This window comes from Miscanthus floridulus, chromosome 5 (genome assembly GCF_019320115.1).
Source record: "Miscanthus floridulus cultivar M001 chromosome 5, ASM1932011v1, whole genome shotgun sequence".
NCBI classification, from domain to species: Eukaryota; Viridiplantae; Streptophyta; class Magnoliopsida; order Poales; family Poaceae; genus Miscanthus; species Miscanthus floridulus.
Genome location: NC_089584.1, coordinates 15,374,416 through 15,394,489, shown reverse-complemented (window position 1 = coordinate 15,394,489; position 20,074 = coordinate 15,374,416). Strand labels below are relative to the sequence as shown.

At 45.4% G+C, this 20,074-nt stretch overlaps 3 protein-coding genes across 3 annotated transcripts; 1 reads left to right on the top strand and 2 right to left on the bottom strand.

Annotated features, from left to right (window-relative positions):
• Window positions 1–4,683: 4,683 nt before the first annotated feature.
• Window positions 4,684–7,592, bottom strand: LOC136449576 (cell number regulator 8). Its single transcript, XM_066449634.1, has 3 exons — window positions 7,130–7,592; window positions 5,454–5,656; window positions 4,684–5,211 (listed from the first exon to the last, which is right to left on the bottom strand). The coding sequence occupies exons 1-3, from the start codon at window positions 7,389–7,391 to the stop codon at window positions 4,969–4,971; spliced, it is 708 nt and encodes a 235-aa protein (XP_066305731.1). The 5' UTR covers window positions 7,392–7,592; the 3' UTR covers window positions 4,684–4,968.
• Window positions 7,593–8,756: 1,164 nt separating this feature from the next.
• On the top strand, window positions 8,757–10,289 carry LOC136454302 (mitochondrial import inner membrane translocase subunit TIM14-1-like). The gene is made up of 3 exons (XM_066454765.1): window positions 8,757–8,801; window positions 8,998–9,176; window positions 10,133–10,289. Exons 1-3 carry the CDS (start codon window positions 8,757–8,759, stop codon window positions 10,287–10,289), a joined length of 381 nt encoding a protein of 126 aa, XP_066310862.1.
• Window positions 10,290–10,299: 10 nt separating this feature from the next.
• LOC136454301 (probable glucuronosyltransferase Os01g0157700) lies at window positions 10,300–11,891 on the bottom strand. The gene is made up of 3 exons (XM_066454764.1): window positions 11,332–11,891; window positions 10,864–11,152; window positions 10,300–10,756 (listed from the first exon to the last, which is right to left on the bottom strand). The coding sequence occupies exons 1-3, from the start codon at window positions 11,889–11,891 to the stop codon at window positions 10,526–10,528; spliced, it is 1,080 nt and encodes a 359-aa protein (XP_066310861.1). The 3' UTR covers window positions 10,300–10,525.
• Window positions 11,892–20,074: the final 8,183 nt, after the last annotated feature.

Genomic DNA, 20,074 nt, shown 5'->3' with positions numbered 1-20,074 from the left:
GTGGTCGTCTGTGGGCGACCGGACGCTGAGGTCCAGCGTCCGGTCAACACGACCGGAGCGTCCGGTCAGCCCGACCGTTGCCCAGTGAAGGGATAACGGCTAGTTTAGCCCTTGGGGCTATAAATAGAAGTGGCCTTCGGCCATGGCTAGAGTGGAGCACCTCAAGGGACTTAGTGTCCATGCTTGTGAGTGCTTGGGAGCCCTCCATCACACATATACTTGATAGTGATCATTCGATTGTGTGAGTGAGCGATTCTAGTGCGATTGCATCGTGAGGTTGCATCGAGTGGCACTAGGTGATCGAGTTGCAAGCCGGTGGTGCTTGTTACTCTTGGAGGTTGCCACCTCCTAGACGGCTTGGTGGTGGTCTCCGTCGAAGCGCGCAAGAAGCTTGTGCGGTGCTCCGGAGAAGTGCTTGTGAGGGGCATTGTGCTCGCCCCGCGGGAGCCACGAAGAGCAACTCTAGTAAAGCGTGTCATTGAGCTACCCTCACTCAAGGGGTAGGTTCTTGCGGCGCCCGACGTGCGGGCTTAGCGGGTGATGCTAATTAGCCGCCGAACCACCAAGTGAGCGGTCGACACAACGGGGACTAGCGTGTTGGCAAACACGTGAACCTCGGGAGAAAAATCATCGTGTCAACCTTGTTCTTCCCGTTGGTTTGCATCCCCATTACACAAGCTTGCAATTACTTTTATACATATTAAGCTTGTGTAGTTGCTCTTGTAATTAGATAGCTTGTGTAGCTTGCTAATTACCTTCTTGCTTGTGTAGCATAGAAGTAGCTCCCTTGCGTGGCTAATTTGGTTTTAGTAACCTTGTTAGTCACATTGCTTAGTTTGTGTAGCTAAGTATTTGCGCTCTCTAATTAGGCATTGGTTGCCTTGTTATTGAGCATTGTTAGTGAGCTTAGTTAGCTTTGTGCTTTTGCTTACTAGCATGTGTAGGAGCTCCCTTGTCACTTAAAGTACTAGTGGCATAGGTTTGTGTAACCTTGCTCCTAGAATTGTTTAGGAGAGCTCTAGCTAGCCCGGCACCTTTATTGCTTAATTGTTATCCTTGCAAGGTGCTAGTGAACATATATAGTGGGGTATAGTCTTGGCTAGACCGATAGTTTTAATTCCGCATTTGTATCGGTTAGCCGACGCGATTAAGTTTTAGAAAAGACTATTCACCCCCCCTCTAGTCGCCATCTCGACCCTTCAAGCGTGCTGTAATCCTGTTGTCCTGTATAATTCAACACTCTTGTGCATGGCTGGTGAGGTCCTGCACGAAAACATATATAGTTGGATTCGGTTTATATATCAAAAAAAGGGAAAAAGTAAAAATGGTCAGTTATGATTATAGAGTGCACAGATAAGAGAGCAGTCAGCATTAGATGAGCAAACGAAATAGATAAATTGATGGAAAAAAATGTGGTGGGTAGTGCTATAACAAATCTGTAAGGAAGGCGCGCTCAGTTGAATCGACACAGTTTTCTCTGACTCGTTAAACATGAACCTAACAAAAAAGAATGCTAATGTCAACATGTTTAACAAACAGAACCTAACACAAAAGAATGCTAATGCCTTTTTTTACACTTGATGAAATAGAAACACAAAACAACATTTTCTTTTTTACAACCCACAATCACTCAACATGCTATACAATTATTTGTTGGCAAAAAAAAGGTAGGAACCCACTAATCATCGACCTTGAATAACATATACCATGACTTTAGTACATAGCCATAAATTTGCACTGGCAGGGAAAAAGAAAGAGCATAGCAACCTCTTATTCTTAAAGAAGACAAAAGACACCAAACTGTCATAAATGACAATCAAGCATGGCTTAGCAAATGAGTTGAAGCATGTCCTCGAAGATCATAACACAAATCTATGAGAAACCTTGCACAACCTACACTCCTCTGAAAAATGGACCCTACAAGATGGAGCAATTCAGTGCTATTTGAAAATGTGTCCACCGAACAGTTCATAGCAAAGTATCCATCTCTGAACATTTCATACCAATGCATCGATCTATATTGTTTGAACATACGAGCAGGTATCTTTTCTGGAGACTAAAAGCTAAGGACATATGATGTACATGGAGCCGCTAATCATTATGTCGAAAAGCAAAGCATGTACCAATAAGGAAAAAATAGGAAAATTACATCCATGGTCATATATCTTGCAGTGCTCGCCTTTCTTTGTCATTAGAGAACTATCAAATTGTAGGTAAAAGTTGTACCTTGGTAGGCAGGACAAATTGAGAAATGGCTTGAATCAAGTATCAAGCTCACTGAAAAATAGGTTTGCTTTTCGAAATCCCAACTACAACACTAATCATCTCTTATCTTTCCATAATGCACGACCCAAATTTTGGTGGACATGAATATATACGGGAAATCTTGATAAAGGGAAAGGAAACAATAACTGCAGGGTCCTAAAAATTAGGGTTTGGGAATCGGTGACCAGTGGAACCCCCATCAGCTAGGTTTTCATACCGCGTGGCTGCTGCTGTTCGCTGTGGGGAGCTTGGCCGCCGACGCCGAAGAGGCAGCTAGGGTTTCTTACCGGAGGGAGGAGGCAGCGCTGGGGAAGCGGCGCCGGTGGACACCGGCGTGCGCGGGGTCGCGGCACTCCGTGGCGATGGCCACCATCGGGGCCCACGCGCGTTGCTGCGCCGCAGGCCGGGGAGCCGTTGCCCCAGCAGCGCGCCGCGCGGCCATCCGGCTTCGCTGGGGCTAGCTGGCATGCTACCACGTCGGAAGAGAGGGAGAGTGCAGGGGAGAGGGAGGAAGAAGGAGGGAGGAGGGCGGTGTCTGCTAGCCCGAGGACCGGCGGGCGCCGCCGTCGGCGCGCCGTGGCCCTGGTCGCCGCTGCTTCGGGAGAGAACGAGAGCGAGAGGACGGGAGAGAGGTTTTTTTGGGGGTTGAAGTAGAAGCGGAAGCTGAGCTATATACGTGTTTGTCTCGATTCTGATGAGAAGTGGGAGAAGCAGAGGAGAAGCGGCAGAAGCAAACGAAAAGCACAGGAAGCTGATCCAGGAAGAATCCGATTCAACAAATCTGGGCCACACGATCGCGGATCGGACGGACAAAAATATTTCGGGCGACGTGGACGGTGGTTCCTTCGGGAAACCACCGCGGGCTTGTATAGGTAAATGCAGGAGTGTGGATATAGAAAAAAAATTTGTATAATAATATCATCGGGAATTAGAAAAAAAAACCGTATAATAATATCACCGGGAATTTTCGGCCGAAACGATAAATGACAAAAAGAGTAGGAATGGTTATCACTTCCATATTTGCAGTTCTGTTCCCATTTTCATTTTTCACCAAAACAGGAAAAAAAACCTATAAAAAAATAACCCCCGCTAACAAAATGTTCCATTTCCTCTTTCATCCCTAATCTTAGTTTCTACTCATGGACACATGTAGATAACATAATTAAAGACCTAAAGTATGAGGCCGTGCTGTCTAGGCGGCCTCCCTGTGTATGGACACCTAGGCTTTATTTTGTTGGACGTCCGATGAGCGTGGTAGTGGTTCCATGTTTGTGGCTTTCTGGGCATCCATATCACCATATGCCATTTATGTTGCGAGACCGACCATTGTCATCGATGCCAGCAGCTTGCACTCCAAGACTCTTGAAGCTGACATACCATGGTTGCAAGTTACAAATTGCTAAACAGTCCCTCTTGCCCATCATGGTTGCAAGTTGCTGACATACCGCCCTGTCCGTTTCATTGAAATTTAGCCGCTGATGATGCTGATTTGTTATGAACTCATAATAAATTAGCATCAGCTAATTTCAACGAAACGAATATGGTTGCAAGTTACTGACCTGTGCAGGCTGCATGTGGCATGAGTACATGCTGCCACTTAGGCCCCGTTCGCTGAGCTGAAAAATACTGTTCCGACTGAATTGTTGTGAGAGAAAAACACTGTTCTAGCTGAAAAAAGCCGAATAAACCGAAATATAAGGTAAACCGAACGGGCCTTATCCTCCCATTCGTTCATTTACTACGGATGTACTAGGGTACCGTTTAGTTCCACTTTATTTTGCAAAAATTTTCAAGATTCCCCGTCACATTGAATCTTTAGACGCATGCATGAAGCATTAAATATAAATAAAAAATAAAACTAATTACACAGTTTAGACGAAATTCACGAGACAAATATTTTAAGCCTAATTAGACTATGATTGGACACGAATGGCCAAATAACAATAAAAGTGCTACAGTACCATTTTCCAAAAAATTTCGCCAACTAAACAAGGCCTAGTAACCATTGGCAATCCAGCAGCTATATGCAGTTAATGAGGAGATGGGACTTGATATACACTGCTGTTAAGCTTGTGCGCAAAGTTCACTTAACTTATTAGCCCGGCTTATCAGCTATCGTACAATGTTTTTCTCTCATGACAAAACATCATCAGCCAACTTATTAAGCGTCGTTTAGACATGAGAAAAAAAAACAGAATAAGAATTGAGGTATGATGGAATGGACTTCACATTCTTTTTTTTTTACAACAACACATATAGGCCCCATTTATTTCGTTGAAAAAACAAGCCAAAACATTGTTCTGGCTAATTTGTTGCGAGAGAAAACACTATTTTGACTGAAAAAAAAGCTTAAAAAACAGATTATAATAGAAGCGAACATACCATATTGTACATCCCAAGGACCACGAACAAACACTGTGACACACGTGACAATACAGTTTAGAATCCAAACACCAGTTGAGAGCAAACAGACCCATTTGTCCTAATCCCAAGTTCCCAACATGATCTCATATCACAAACTCGTATTTACGGACAAACAAACAACACATCAAAGTCCAACAGCAGTTGACAATAGCCTGTTCGCTTGATCGTTTCTTTGGCTTGCTGTTTTGTTGCGAGAGAAAAACACTATATTATGGCTATACGATCAAGAAATCACAGGAAGCCCAGATCGAACTAGGGTAGGGCAGGAACTGTAATAGCTCACATGCCACGCCCCATGGTCTGCTCCATGGGTGGCATCATGACAAAGACGGAGTGTCCATTGTTGAATCCAGGGTGGGGAACCCTGCGGCGCAGCTCACGTCCCTCCTGGCAGAGGGCGCAAGGGTGGCAGAGGTAGTGGGTAGCAAGGTCACAGACAGCCTCTAGGTGCTCACGCCTCTCCTCGTCCTCGACCAGACTGCCGCAGCACCCACACTGCCTGGTGAAAGCCTCAAAGTTACCCTGAACAGGGAAGGATTCAAAGAACCGTGTCATAATATTACTTTGAGACAGAGCTAGAGTAAGTCCTACATGCAAACAGAGATAAAGGATGAAAATCCATATAAACTCAAGATCAATACAAACCGTTTCAAAATATGATAGTCTCAATTCAAGTACTACTACAAACAAATTTCAAATGGAGATGGATACACACACTGACAAATGGAAAACCATACAGAATCTGGGCAGACAGAAACACTTGCCTCAAGATTGTAGCGTCGTCGAATAGCAGTACGAGTGGGATGAGAGAACCATGGGGCAAAGCAGTTCCACCCAAAGAGATAGTTCCCAAGCATATACAGGCCAGTGTAAGGCAAGCAGCTGTTTGCAAATGTGCCTTGTCCAGCAGCAAGCCTCTCAACATTACTACCATAGAGCACACATGGTGCTACTGTTCCAAGAAGACCTGATACATCCAAATAATATGTAATCAGTTCTTGGTTCAACACCCAAATTAACAAAAAGAAGTAATTCGAGATCCACTGTGAAATTGGAAGTACAAGGAAAAAGCATAATCCGCACTCCCAGAATTTCACAGGCTGGCATTTTGTGAAGTGTGTATACTATATAGTATAAGCATGTACAAGGTTCAACTGATAATTTCAGTGAATAACTTCAGAAATCATCAATTCACGGCAATGGTTTGCAATAATGCTATGGTTAAAAAGACACCTGCTCCATCCTATTCCCAGATCATGCACTTTTAGCCTTTTATGGAGCAGAATATGAGCATCATGTGCTGTTGTGCATATAGTACAATTGCGATCAATAAAATGGGTGTTGGATCTCAGCTAATTCATTGTATCAGGGCACAGCATTTAGTAAGACATGGTACCAAAATCTGGAAGTGAACAATTTAGTGGATAACCTTCAGGGAATAGTCCACATACAAAAATGACTATTATTCACCAAATCTACAGCAATAAGAAAACAAAGTAACAAACTAAATGGTAGGTAGATGAAGGGGAAACTGTCAATCCTTCAACATCGATCAAACAAGAGTAGTCACAATCAATCAACTTTTAGAGGAGCAAACCAGCTGTTGTTGGCTGGTTAGAATAGCACTTTCAAGAGACAACTTCAGCTCATCATTTAATTGCACAAGCCATTTAAGACAGCAATGTCTAAATATAAAATTTAGTTCATCCCATAATTGGCACATGTTAAATACGATAGTTCTGTACAAAGTTCAGCTCACCCTGAACAAATCAATAATTAGAGCTAAGATGTGAAATTTGTCTAGACCGCTTTTGGGCTATTACTTTTATGATAATAATGAATTTCAGGTTAGAGATATCATGCAGTTTTTTACAAGTTCCTAAAAGATTGTACAAGAGGGAATACCAAAATGAATCATACAGAGTCTAGTAGTCATAGCACCTTTACAGAAACAATTTGCCAGCTAGAAAGGACAATTTCAACAAGAAAAGGCTTCAGATCTGTCTGTTATCATGGAATTTATATGTAAGCAAATTCATATTATCAGGCCTTGTTGTGCCATGATTTCATACTTGACATTAATAAGCGAGACACTTCAAATTGACAGAAATTCACGGCAACCCAATTCGATTAAGCGCACCATCCTAAATTCAATTTAGCTACGGAATCTGGCCAAAAATTCAGACAAAGCTGATCAGAAGTTCTAACAATTGTCGGTCGCACACCAAATCTAACACCGACTAAGCCTCTCATAGTGAAAACTACCGAAAAATTCCAGAACAATCAGCCATTTCCGATCAAATCGAGCTCAAAATCGTGGTAATACAACCACCTATTCCTCCTCGAGATCCCCAAACGCGAAACCACGCACATCTCTACAGCAAAGATTACGCACGACTCGAACAAAGAGTATCCGATTCCGAGGACAAGGGCCACGTACACACTTCGACGTCGCTGCTGCAGAACTCGTCGTTGCGGCCGAGGCAGGAGAGGATCCCGGAGTTCCAGCTCTCCCGCGGGAGGCCGCCAAAGGCGTGGGCCGACACGGGCTCGCCCATGACGACCGGGACCCCGTCGGCATAGCACTTGGCGGCCTCCGGCGCCGGAGCCTGCGGGGGCTTCTCGTCCGCGGGGGCGGCGGCGACGGCGGCTGGGATGAGGGGGTTCGACTCCTCCTCGTGGTTGTTGGCGGCGGCGCCCATGGCGAGAGCCGGAGGGAGGTGTGGGGGTCGGATCGGAAGCAAGCTACCTAACGCGAGGCGAGGGAGGGGAAGGACAAAGGGGACTTGGCGAGGTGGGATGTCGGCGGCCGGTGGCGTGGCGAGCAGCCTAAAATAGGGCGGAGGAAGCGCGTGGGAGGCTGGAGGTGACGGATGATCGCGTCGACTTCTTCTTCCTTCGCTGTTAAGAGAGACGCGAGAAGGACGACGAGATGGGGAAGACAGCGAAGTCGTCTTCTTCTAAGGAAAGCGGGTTTTCGTCTAGCGATTTGGGGCAGTCGGGCAGCTGGCTAATGGGCCCGTGCCATTTGTTCTTTGTGGGAGAGGACTAGCCGCTTTGGCAGGAGGCCCAGCCCAACTAGGGTTCTCTCAATCTCTCCGGTCTCCATCTTCCAGGTCCTTCGAGGCATTCACTTCATACTTCCTACTCCCTCGCCGTCACGCCGATTTCTTCCTCGCGGCGATCAGCGGAACCCTAGCTCCGGCTCCTCTAGGCTCTAGCGATCCCCGGAACCCTAGTTCGTCGCAATTCTACCCACTTCGCCGGATTAGTTGGTGATTGAGATGGTACGCTGCACTCTACACGCTCTTCCTCTCCCTTACATTACTCGCGCCCCTCTTTTCCCTCGTCTTTTTTTTTTGTTCCTTGCCTCATCTGCCGACGACCTTGCCCGCATGTTCGTCCCCGTATAACCAATGGGTTACGCGACCAACGGCGGGGAGTACGGGGTCCTTCCCACCGGCCGGTTTTTCAGTCGAGACCTCTAAATGTTTCTTAGAAGCACGGTGATGCTGTACGGAAGTAGTGTCGCTGGAGAACTCCAGCATGACCTCTACTCTAATCATCTCTTTATAGGGTTGTTTGTGGCTGCATACTTTAAGATTTCGTGAAATTATGGTGGAATAATGTTCCATCCTTGGGAGGAGTAAGGAATGAGGCATCTCTGGGATTTCATGGCCTATTAGACTCGAAATTTCCTCCCTGTGTTTAGTATAAGGGGTTGAAATAGTGTTTGACATATGGTAGGACAACTTTGTTTAATCAAAAATTGGAACTGCGTCCATAAGTTTGTGTGATTTTCACACCATTTGTGCTCATTTTTGGATGCTCTGCAGATTTGTTTACTTTTGATTATTTTCGAATACGCAAAATTTCGGTGCGTCATTTTTTATATAATAAGTACATAGTGTGTAATGCTAAGCGTCATAGACCGTTATTTCGATCATGAGCATAACAACATATTGCATGAAGGTTTGGTTATCTTGATCCAATAAGAATAGAACTGAAGAGGGAAATAATAGTTTGCACGTTTTTTGTATTTTGGACTCAAGTGTTTGGTAACCCCAATGTGCTGTTTGCTGGACAGTTGTACTACTAATGGGATCAAGCAAGTAAAACTCTCAGAATTTCAATCGCTTACAGGCTAAAGAATTTTTTTTTTTTTTTTTTTTTTTTTGCTTATCTTTCTACTGAATTTTGGATGATATGTGCTTCAGTTCGTTGGCTGTGCAATATTGCTAAAAAGGCTTGGATATGTAATAAGACAAAGTTGTAGATATTGGTATTTATTTGTATTAATTTCTGCAGGCTGCTCCACTTATAGCAGGACTTGCAGTTGCAGCGACTGCTCTTGCTGGTAGATATGGCATCCAAGCTTGGCAAGCTTATAAGGCAAGGCCTATTGTTCCAAGGATGCGCAAATTCTATGAAGGTGGTTTTCAACCTACGATGAACCGAAGGGAAGCTGCATTAATCCTTGGTGTCAGGTATACATAATATATGTGCCATAGTCGATCATTGTTTGTCTCTGTTTACATAAAACTTCCATAATTGATATCTTGCCTATGAATACTCAATTATACAGTTTCTTTTGAATTATGTTAAGCTGGCTGCAGCTAATTGTTTGGGGTTTACAACTAGCTAGTGATGTGTATAAGGAAAATAAACACAAGGATCTTTCCTGGAACCTGTCTGACATCTTGCTATCTGCTATCTCTGACTTGTTGCCCAAATCATGGGTAAAATGCACGTAATAGGTCATTTGACATAAGTACTTCAGTGTAAGTTGACAGCATATATTATAAATGTGTGAACCACAGTACACGGAATCTTTAGCTGCAAGTTACCATTGCACACATAAAAAATATGTTTCAGTTGTTTTGGTGTGCTTCAACAATTTCCAACTAGACAGCTTACAAAAATGGCAAAGGGAATTTCACTCCTATATAACAGGGCTTTATTAAAACAAATGCAACAGCTATCATTTGAAGGCTATGAATTGAGATGCTAGATTCAGCCACTTAGATTATGTAATGGAGTAGAGGGCTTGATCAGCCACTGCAGCATTAACTCCCTCTGTTTCAAATTATAAGGCGTTTTGGCTTTTCTAGATACATTGCTTTAACTATGTATCAAGCCAAAACGTCTTATAATTTGGAATGTAGGGAGTGCTGTATAATGAGAGGAGCAGGAGTAAAGTGACGGAACAAACTTGCAGAGTGAGACAGGATAGGTAGCACCTCAGTGGTATGTGGATGAGAATATATCTAAGGTTAAGGTCTCTCTTAACTCTTAATCTAATGCCATATGCAGATAAAACAATGCCCCCACATTTTAGAAGTGTCACTGCCTTGTGATTCAACAATTTTTCATGCTTAGCTTATAATTTAGTGATGTTCTCTGCCTCCATTGAGCGACCTTCTGTTTTCGTTGATGTTTCCAGGGAAACTGCCAATGCAGAGAAGGTAAAAGAGGCACACAAGAGGGTCATGGTTGCCAACCATCCAGATGCGGGTGGAAGTCATTACCTTGCTTCAAAGATTAACGAGGCGAAGGATGTGTTGTCAGGGAAAACAAAAGGAGGTGGGTCGGCCTTTTGATTGGAGAATGAAGAATGTATTCTCCACTAGAAGGAAAATTTTGTACCTCCAGATTTAGCATTGGAATATAGACAGCAATCTTGGTGTTATGAAAATTTCTGGACAAAGAATATTGGATCTTCTGTGAAGTAGTTATTCCGTGTTTAATAATTCTCTCAACTGTGCCATGCTTCTATAAAGTAACTGATGTACATGATGGAGGTTACATCGCAAGATGTTTCTTGCACAACTAAGTCTCATGTCGTGGGATCTTCATCACTCCTCATTAGATTCTGCCGCTGTTCAATCTCCCTTTCTTCTTTAGGATTCTGCTGCTGATCAATCTCCTTTTCTTCTTCAGTGTTTAGAGTAAATGTTGGCATGTCCATGTGCCACAACATTACCTGGGACTCGAAGCATTCAGAGGGGACGCCCTTAAGCTTGTTTCCGTCTAGGATCACTATTTCTCGTACTAACTGGATGAAATCCTGAAATCGCCAAAACAATCATCAGGTTGATTATTTTTGGTATATGTTGGCTTTGAGTTGCAATTGCAACCGGTGTAATCCTATTATATTGGGTTCAAATGACAAACCTGTGTTGCTCCAGCTGATGAGTTTCCCCTGATGAGTGATCCTTCTGAATTCCAAAGCAGTGAGCTCCTGAACCCAATTCCAGAGATGTTTATTATGGGATGGTCAGGGCTGGAGTTCTTGTTTGCGGTGGTATTGGTATCTGCTGCAACCATGGAGTTGGAGATTCCCTGTGTTCTATTAGTGCTTGAGTACCAGCCTGTGATTTGCGATGAGTTGCATGTTGGTCCTTCTAATGTCACCTTCTGGTCCGCTGGTGAGATAGTTGCTACTGGCCAAGCTGAAATACCTCTGGATCAAGAATTCAGACAACCAGTGTTATTTTGCTTGCTGCATTCTGAAAAAATTGTATAGCCAGTACTGCTATAAGAACTACTCCATTCTTTTCGAAAAAATTCATAAGAAACTAGCACGAATAAGGGAGGCAGGTTGCAAACGCAAAACTGCAAGAGAGGCGTGATAAGACATACCGAGTTTGCCTGAGCATTTGAAAGAAGCGGAGGTCATAGACGCCGGAAGCGCCGGCGAAATGGACGACGCCGTTCAGCCGATGGCGCTCGATGTGGCTGAGCGCCACGTTCCTCTGGTGGTCCGCCTCATCGCCGGCGTCTCCGCCGGTGAAGTTCGTGGCATCGTAGGTGAGGTGCCGGAACATGAGTCCGGTGCCACGCAGCAACGGTACCGTCCTCGCCGTCGCGGTTCTGTTCCTGGCCCCGACCACGATCCACAGCAGTGGCGGCGCCACGTGCCGCAGCGTGTGCGCGAGCCTCGCCACCGACGCGTCCTGCGCCATGCCGTCGTCGGTCTGCGTGACGGTGACGATCAGGAGGAGGCCGAGGTCGGGGGCCGCAGGCGGCGGCGCGGCCACAGCTCGGTGAGCGTCGCCGAACGGGCCGAGAAACTGGGAACGGATGCTGGCGGCCAGCGGCGCGAGTGCAACGAGAGCGCCAACTGCGAAGCAGAGCAGGAAGTGCACGCTGGCGTTGATCCATGGATGCGCCCTCTTCTTGGACCTCCCTGCTGGCTCCATCTCCAGCAGCTAGCAAGCTAGTTTGTCCACAGAGATGGTGCAGGAGGAACAGAAGGTCGAACAAGGAGGAACAGAAGGTCGACGCAGGAATTCGGATTAAATTTGTCTGAGTGGTGATGAAATGCTTGTGGTTTTATATATACCAAGTTCGTTCCCGTAAGTTGCTATGGGATAGCTAAACTTTTATATAAAAATATACGGATGGCACGATAAGATAATAATACTATAAAATTAATACTGCAAAATATCGATATTAAAGTGACATTTAATCTAAAAAGTAAAGTTCGTATAATTAACACAGTCACAGAGAGCGCGACATCACAAGCTTTCCATGTCGGCGGGAAAAAATCTTCGATATCCATTTCTTTCGTGCGCCAATAAATCCACGAATAAGTTTCGCCGCATCTCAATACCATCATGGACTCAGATTCGAGTATATATATATGTAAATATTAGTGTCTGTCACATGAATAATAATGCATGTCTTGAAAAATCTTTTACAAAACCTTAAACACAAAGTATGTTATACTCAATGTATAAATATGTGTGGCTTCAAGTCTGTTCCACGTAGATATATACTGTAGAATAATGTATCCACTTGAGTGTACAGCTAGGATCCCACGACACTCGTATAGGTAATAAAACATATGAAAAATTACATGAAATACAAAATTCAACCCAATTTCTTTGAATCAAAGAAAGCACAAAGTTCATAATCAAAGTGAACAAAAGTAAATATTTACCATCGTAGAAACGAGACATGTTAGAAATGATAATGAAATTATATTATAATATAATAACGAGTACATCAAATCACACTAACATCTCGACAAGTCATCCTATATTACTTTTGCCTCCTCTGTTACCCCAAATACAAATGGATACAATACAAGTCATCCTATATTACATTTGTTTCCTCTGTTACCTGAAAGTGCTCCATTCTAGCTCTCGTGGCTTACAACAGGCGTCGCCACCATCAGCCACCCTATCCTCACCTCAGAGTCATAGCAGAAAGCCGCGGTCCTCGGTGCTCTGTTACCGGAACGCCGTGCCACGCACCCACGTCCAGCTCCCGACGGTGGTGGTGGGATCGGACCCGTCTATTTACTTCATGCCTCCATACATCTGGCGATTTTTACCGACCCGCGCCAGTTAATCACGTGCTTTGCAACTGGTTCTCTCGGTTCCCTGTTCGTGTACGTGCCTTTCTCGATGCCGTGCGGGCCCATCGGCTAGCCCAATTCCAGCCGTGGTCGATTCGCTGGCGGCGCATCGCAGACATCGTCCGTCCTGAATTTTTTTATTATTTGACCCCCTTTTTTTTTTTAAAGTTTCTCACAAATAGACTCCAGGCGGAAAGAATTTCGGAAATGGACCCTTGGTTCGGCGCCAGTCACTCTGGCGCCGAGCTCGACGCCACGGTCAGTGGCGCCGAGCTCCTGGGCATGGGGAAATGGCCTGCCAGGGGGCTCGGCGCCAGAGTGACATGCGCTTAGCTCGGCGCCGTAGAACTTGACGCCGAGCCCCCTAAATATCTACCGCCCCACCTTTCTTCTTCTCCATCTCGCCCTAGCTACCCCTGCCCGCGTCGTCGCCACTCCATCGTCGCGCCAGCGCCCGCCCGCGCCACCGCGCCCGCCCGCCCGCGCTGCGCCCGCCCGCGCCCGCCCGCGCCGAGCCCGCGCCACCGCCGCTGCTCCGGCGGCCGAGCCCGCGCCCTCGCCGTCGCGTCGTCTCTGCTGCTCCGGCGGCCGAGCCCGCACCGCGCTGCCGTGCCCTTCGCACCGTTGTCCGTGGTTGGTTGCAGCGCCGCGCCACCACGCCCTCCATCGCCGTCCTCGCCTTGGTCTCCACCACCGGCCTCGCCTCGCCCCGCCTCCCGCGCCCGTCGAGTCGGACTCGTCGTGCGGAGCGTCGGGCACCCCGCGGCTGCCGCGCGCCACCTCTGTCGTCAGGCCGCGCCACCGCGGGCCCGGATCTTCGCCTTGACCTACGCCAGTCGACCCGGAAAAGGTAAAAATTATGAATATGCAATGTACCTATTTAGTTGGTGTTTGTTATTTACTAGTTATTATGATGACTTAGTTAGTTGATTTAGTGAGATATATATGTAGATAGATAGAAATATAGATATATTGGTAAATAGATATAGTTAGATAGCTACTTAGATATGTAGTTATATTTGTAGTTAACTACATATGATCTAGCTATTTAGTGAGTACACTAATATATACGTAGTTATTATCTTGATTACTTAGTTTATAGTTAGAAAGTATTTGTTAGGTACTATCTATCGTCTAATTTGGACTAAAGGACATGTGTTTCGTTACGTTTTTGAAATAGATGGACAACCTAGTGACCATATATCATGGAGACATGGTTAAAAGCGATCGCTATGGATATATTGAGTTTCTTGATATGCAAAGCATGCCTGTGCTATTCAATGATATGCCTTCATTTAGTGAGATGGTTGCAAGGGCTCGAGAGGAGCTGTATTGCTTTGGAGATGATGACATTGCAGTTGATGGTGTACTGCACCTAGGTTGTCCTCCGAACAACTTCAGGTGAATGATCTTAATTGGTTGTGCGGATCAGTGGGACAACTATGTGAGATCGGCTATGAAGAGCCATCTGCAATGTTTGGACGTGGTTGTACGTTAGGTGTTAGTTGATCCAATCCCTCATGGGTTTACCCCAGCAATGGATCATCCAGCACACATCGACCCTCCCGTTCCAGAACCTTACCTGCATGTGCAGATTGCGCCTACGGTTCCTGATGCTCAATCTGCCCTCAATGCGTTATTTGAAGATGGTTGTCATACTCATGTTTTCATGACAGATCCTCCTTATGAGACCCCTTTGACACAGAATCATCCGAGTAAGTGTCTTAACCGCATGGTTTTTGGAAGCTTATCATGTTCCTTACATCTATTTTTTTTATTATTTCCTCATTTCTGTAATGACGTTGCAGGAGACATTCCTGAGAATATGGATGTGCCCCATGTTGCTGCGCAAGTGCACTTTGGAGATGGATTTCGTGGCTCCAATAGTATTGAAATTTTGAATGATTCGGAGCCATATGAGATGGCTAGGGCTCTTGATTCTGATGATGATCGTCCTGTTGGAGAGCTGACGGAGAGTGATGTTGAGATGATGAGGCGTATCTTTCCCGACCGTCGTGATCCTAGAGTTCATGAGTTTAGTACATTAACACATATAGCTAAAGATTTTAACACATATACTTTGCACTTACTTCATGCTTGTTTAGACACACAAACTCCAACGTATTCTTAGGGTTTATCACAGCCCGATCTCCGCAATCGCACAGAGAAGGTTCCTCGAGTCGTCTAACTGCGGCTAGGTGCTTCTCCTTAGCCGTCATTGCCGGAGGGTTAGGGGGGGTGGAACCCACCGCTTGAAGTGCTCACGTGGATGTCTCCCTCTAAACCAATCGTCGAAAAAGAGGTACCTAGAATCAAACTTGTCTGCACCATCGATCCACTGAAAGAAAAAGCACCTCTCATAGTCCTACACAACGAGATTACAACAAAATATTAGTACCATACTTAAACAAATAAAGAAAAATGATAGTACAAACAATTTCTTACATTAAACCGACTACATGTGTAGAAGCAACGCGTGGCTGTGTCCGGATGTTTCGATTGAAAAACATGGGCCGGAAAACCATAGTCAGAGTTAGGGATAGGAAGGTCAGGAGGGACGGGGGCATCTTTGCTAGACGCGTCGGGGTATAATTCTCGAGGACGGCCCCGTTTTCGCCAAAACTCCTCCCGAAACATTTCTTGCATCTAACAAAACGGATGTAATTTAACAAACATAAATAAAAACATCACAAAAAAATATGAATGAGAACCATAACTACAATACAACCAATTTCGTTCTAAGAACCAAAAGCAGTTAACATTATACCCTAAACCTAGGGTTTCTCATTTCATCCACAACAATGAACCCATAACATAACTACATGCGGCTTGGTTTGCTAGCTTTTTTCACGCCTTGGAATCAACCTACGATTGTATAATACATATATTGAGGGATACAATGAAACCCTAAGTGATGACGATTATTATGTTCAAAAATCCGACTAATATGTACCGAATCGATGCAAAAAAATAAGGAGGTGAGCGAGTATACCTTGCTCTCGAAGATCTACGGATCAAATCAAGGTTTTCAAGGTCCAATATGTCGATTCGTGAGGTAGGATAAAGTGGCGAGAGAAAAAACCGAAAGGGAGGAGAAAGAAGAGGAAGAACACTCGGGGAAGAAGGGTGGGCTAGGTTAAATGCAGGTGGCTCGGCGCCATTCACTCTGGCACCGAGCTCAGCGCCAAGATCTACGGCACCGAGCTCGGCGCCAGTCACTCTGGCGCCGAGCCCCTGGCAGGCCATTTCCTCATGCCCAGGAGCTCGGCGCCAGTGACCGTGGCGCCGAGCTCGGCGCCAGTCACTCTGGCGCCGAGCCAAGGATCTATTTCCGGAATTCTTTCTGCCAGGGGTCTATTTGTGAGAAACTTTCGAAAAAAGGCCAAATAGTAAAAAATTCGGTCCTCGGTCCGGGTCCGAGACCCGGGATGGGTGCCGCTCCTTTCCAGGTCCTCCCAGTCGCAGGCCGCATCAGCTCTCCTCGCCCCCTCCGCTCGGCAGGGCCTTGGTTCGTGTGCGTCCGGACCTCGCCCGCTCCGCTCGACAGGTTTGTCGACCTCCTCTTCAACAGACGCATCCGCCTATCTCCCTCCTCAATGGGTATCACGTCGTCCTCCTCCCCTGCTCCCCAGATTTGCTCCCGGCCTCACTCTACGACTCACCTCGGTGGGTGTCCGAGCCGAGGCGGCGTCAGGTGCAAGGACCGGCCCTTGCTGCTCATCGGCGAACGCGGCCACCTCTCACAAGCCTCTGCGCTTCTCTCTCCCCTCTCTTGCCTCGCTCGTGGTGGCTGCCGCTACCCGAGGTCTCAATCTTTTCCGTTCCCAGTCCTTGCTGTCGCAGTCATGCCGGCCCACCACCTGGCCGCTGCCTCCGTGAATCTGCACCAACGACGGCGCAGGGCTCCGCCGATGGGGCGCCATCAGAGGTGCCGACCGCACCGCCGAAGATGCAAGCCGTCCGGGAGTCAGAGTCCGGCGATGGGTGGCCGGCTTGCAGCCGTTCAGAAGTTGGGCAAAGATACAGGTATGACCATTCTTTGCTTTTTTTTAATTGATTAGCCTATACAATAGAACAGCTTGGATCTGCTACAGATTGCTTGCTAATGGATTTTTAGTTGCGAATCTTTCTGCTCTCATCTCCCTGAAAATCTTAGTTACTTTGTTATTGGTTTCAGCCTGTTTGGTTGTCTGGTTCGTATCGCTGCTGGTAGAAGGACTGCTGGCTGGTTTGTGTGAGAGAAAAATATTGTTTTGGACTGAAAATTTATGATCGTTTACGACAAGCCATAGCCAAACGAACATGCTGAAAAAAGTAAGGGTATATAAGATTATTTTAAGATAGGATAAATGAATTGACAGGAGTAAATGATATAAAACGAGTTGTGTCCTAGATTTTTTATTATGTTCCCGGTTATCTTCTTATTGTGCGTCCAAGGAATATTCTTTATGGTGTTTTTGCTAAATCCATGTTGTCTTCCTAGGTGTAATACATGAAGACTCTCGGTGTCAGGCTCAGTTTCACATCCGCGGCTGTTTTGTTATTGCTATATAATGATCAAGGAACGGCTAATTGGTTATGTTAAAATAGAGGTTGCTAACTCACATTTCTGCTTCCTGTCATAACAGAAAAAACTCAGTACAAGTTGACAACGTGTACTCATATTCTTTTGCGAAAACTGATTTATTTAGCATTTCTATTTATTTTTCATCTACCCTATGGGCTATGGCATTGTTTCTACATGATTTATTTCAACCTCTGCTATGCTGATATACCTCATTTTTTGTCAGGCATGTACTGTGCAAATTAGAAATAACAAAATAGAAATGCCCTCCTTTCTTTACATGTGAGTTGCCTTATCTGAGTCGTGTGTAGAATTAATTCCATCTTTAGATGGTATTCCTTTATTTGCCCCGTTCGGCTGGCAGAATTTTAGGCTAAAAAACACTGTTCTGACTGAAATTGTTGTGAGAGAAAAATACTGTTCCGGTTGAAAAAAAAAGCCGAATATGGGGTAAGCCTAACGCCCCTCCCCCCCCTTTATTTAGGCGTTGTCCTAATCTTCATCTATAGTTTGTTGTAGTAATCGACATCAAATCATGTATGCTTTGCTGAAGTTTGACACTGAAGAGAGCAATGCCATGTTCCTAATGAATAATAAAATTAAAAGTTCATTCATGACCAATCCAGACCATCATTCGAATTTACTTTAGCAGAGGGCTCATGGTTTTAAATCTCCGGCTAAGCCTATTAGCTGTTGTTCTCTCCAACAGCTAAGAGCAACTATAGCCGGAGATAGCTGCAGCTAAGTCATTTAGCTGTTTTTGCCAAATTAAAAAAAAACACTGAAACTTGGCATAACCTGATAACAATTACTAACTAATGACCATTACTAAATACTAATTGATTCATAACCAGCAATTTACAAGAGTACATGCACAAGATGATCTTAAATCATATCTGAATATGTCTAAAGGTACAAGCACAAGATGAGATTAAAAGTGATGAGCATAGAACAAACTTTCCAGCAGATTGCTTTTGGCATGATGTATGGCACATTGAGTGTCATGCTGCTTATGGAAGAACAGAACTTGGAGTTTGAATGGTGCTGCTGCCAGATTTCCTCCGCCGCCGCAGCCACCTCAAGCCGCCTCCGTCGCTTGCCGTCGAGCTGCCGCTTGGGGAGAGGAAGAGGAGTGGGGTGCGCGCTGTCGCTTGGGGGAGAGGAAGAGGAGCGGGTCGCGCATCACCGTGCCGCCGCCGCTTTGGTCCGGAACCGGGCGCCGCCGCCACCGCTTCGAGTGGATTGGGATTTGGGAGTGAAGAGACCTGAGTGGGAGAGAGATCCCATGGGTCAACGGGAGAGTCCTAGAGTTAGTGTCATTTGGGCCGGATGGCTATGCTTTATTGAGCCGTCCAAATACAGCTATCTCCAGCTAAATCAAAGCCCGTTTAGCGGCTATCTCCGGCTAACTGCAGCTATTAGCGTCTCTGATCACATAGCGCTAAAAATTGATTCTCCTAGCTGTTGTCTTCCCCAGCAACTATCTCCGGCTATAGTTGCAGCTATAGCCAGAGATTTAAAACTTTAGGTTTTCTACAATGCAGCTATAGCCGGAGATTTAAAACTTTAGGTTTTCTACAATGCATATGGTCAGGATATCATAACAGTTGATCTAACATATCTGTTCCTCTTTTATTCGGTGCTCAGTATATGGCCACGCTGAAGTGTGTCATCTTTCCATACTTGAACTCGCTTGCCTAAAATTCAGCCCTTCAAATTTAGCAAGCACCTAAGAAAACTCTTGGTCAAAAAAGCCCTACAACTGAACCAGGACATGATAACACTGCCAACGATGCAGAGTAAGACCGAAAACGCTTTCTCATTCCCTGCTTACCTGTTAAGATTCGTAATGAGTAATGGCTTAACCACCTGCATTATGAAATAGTGCACGATTCGAGCCAGATGCCACATGCAAAGTGCAGGCTAAACCTTCCTGAGCCGACGTCATCAAAGTACGATATTAACAAGATCGGTTCCTCAATATGTCTGCTGAACTGTGCATGTGATCTGCATCCTGTAATAATACACACAAACTTCACTTAACTTGTGCCTTCCTTCCCTGTGTCAAATAGGTCAGCAGCGGAATAGACACAGGGGACGAAAGCGATGGCTACCTTTTACCACGACTGCCTACTGTTCTTGTGATGCATCAGCATTTTGACGACTTCAAACTAGACTTTCCCTTATATAACTCCAGTACAAACTATTATGCTACACCAGCTGCTAAGATGCTATGTAAATCAGGTCCACCAACTATCAAACTGCGTCTAATCGCACTATGACTAACTTAGCAGTTTCATATGCCTCTTATATATCAAAACTTATGTACAGCTATGGACCTACCTCTTACGTAAAATTTCTGGTCGTCCTCTTCTGTATCTTGCAAAGTTTCCATCAGAGCAAACTGGCGAAGTTAGATGCAGACTGGCTGCACCGACGCAGCATGCAGACCACCA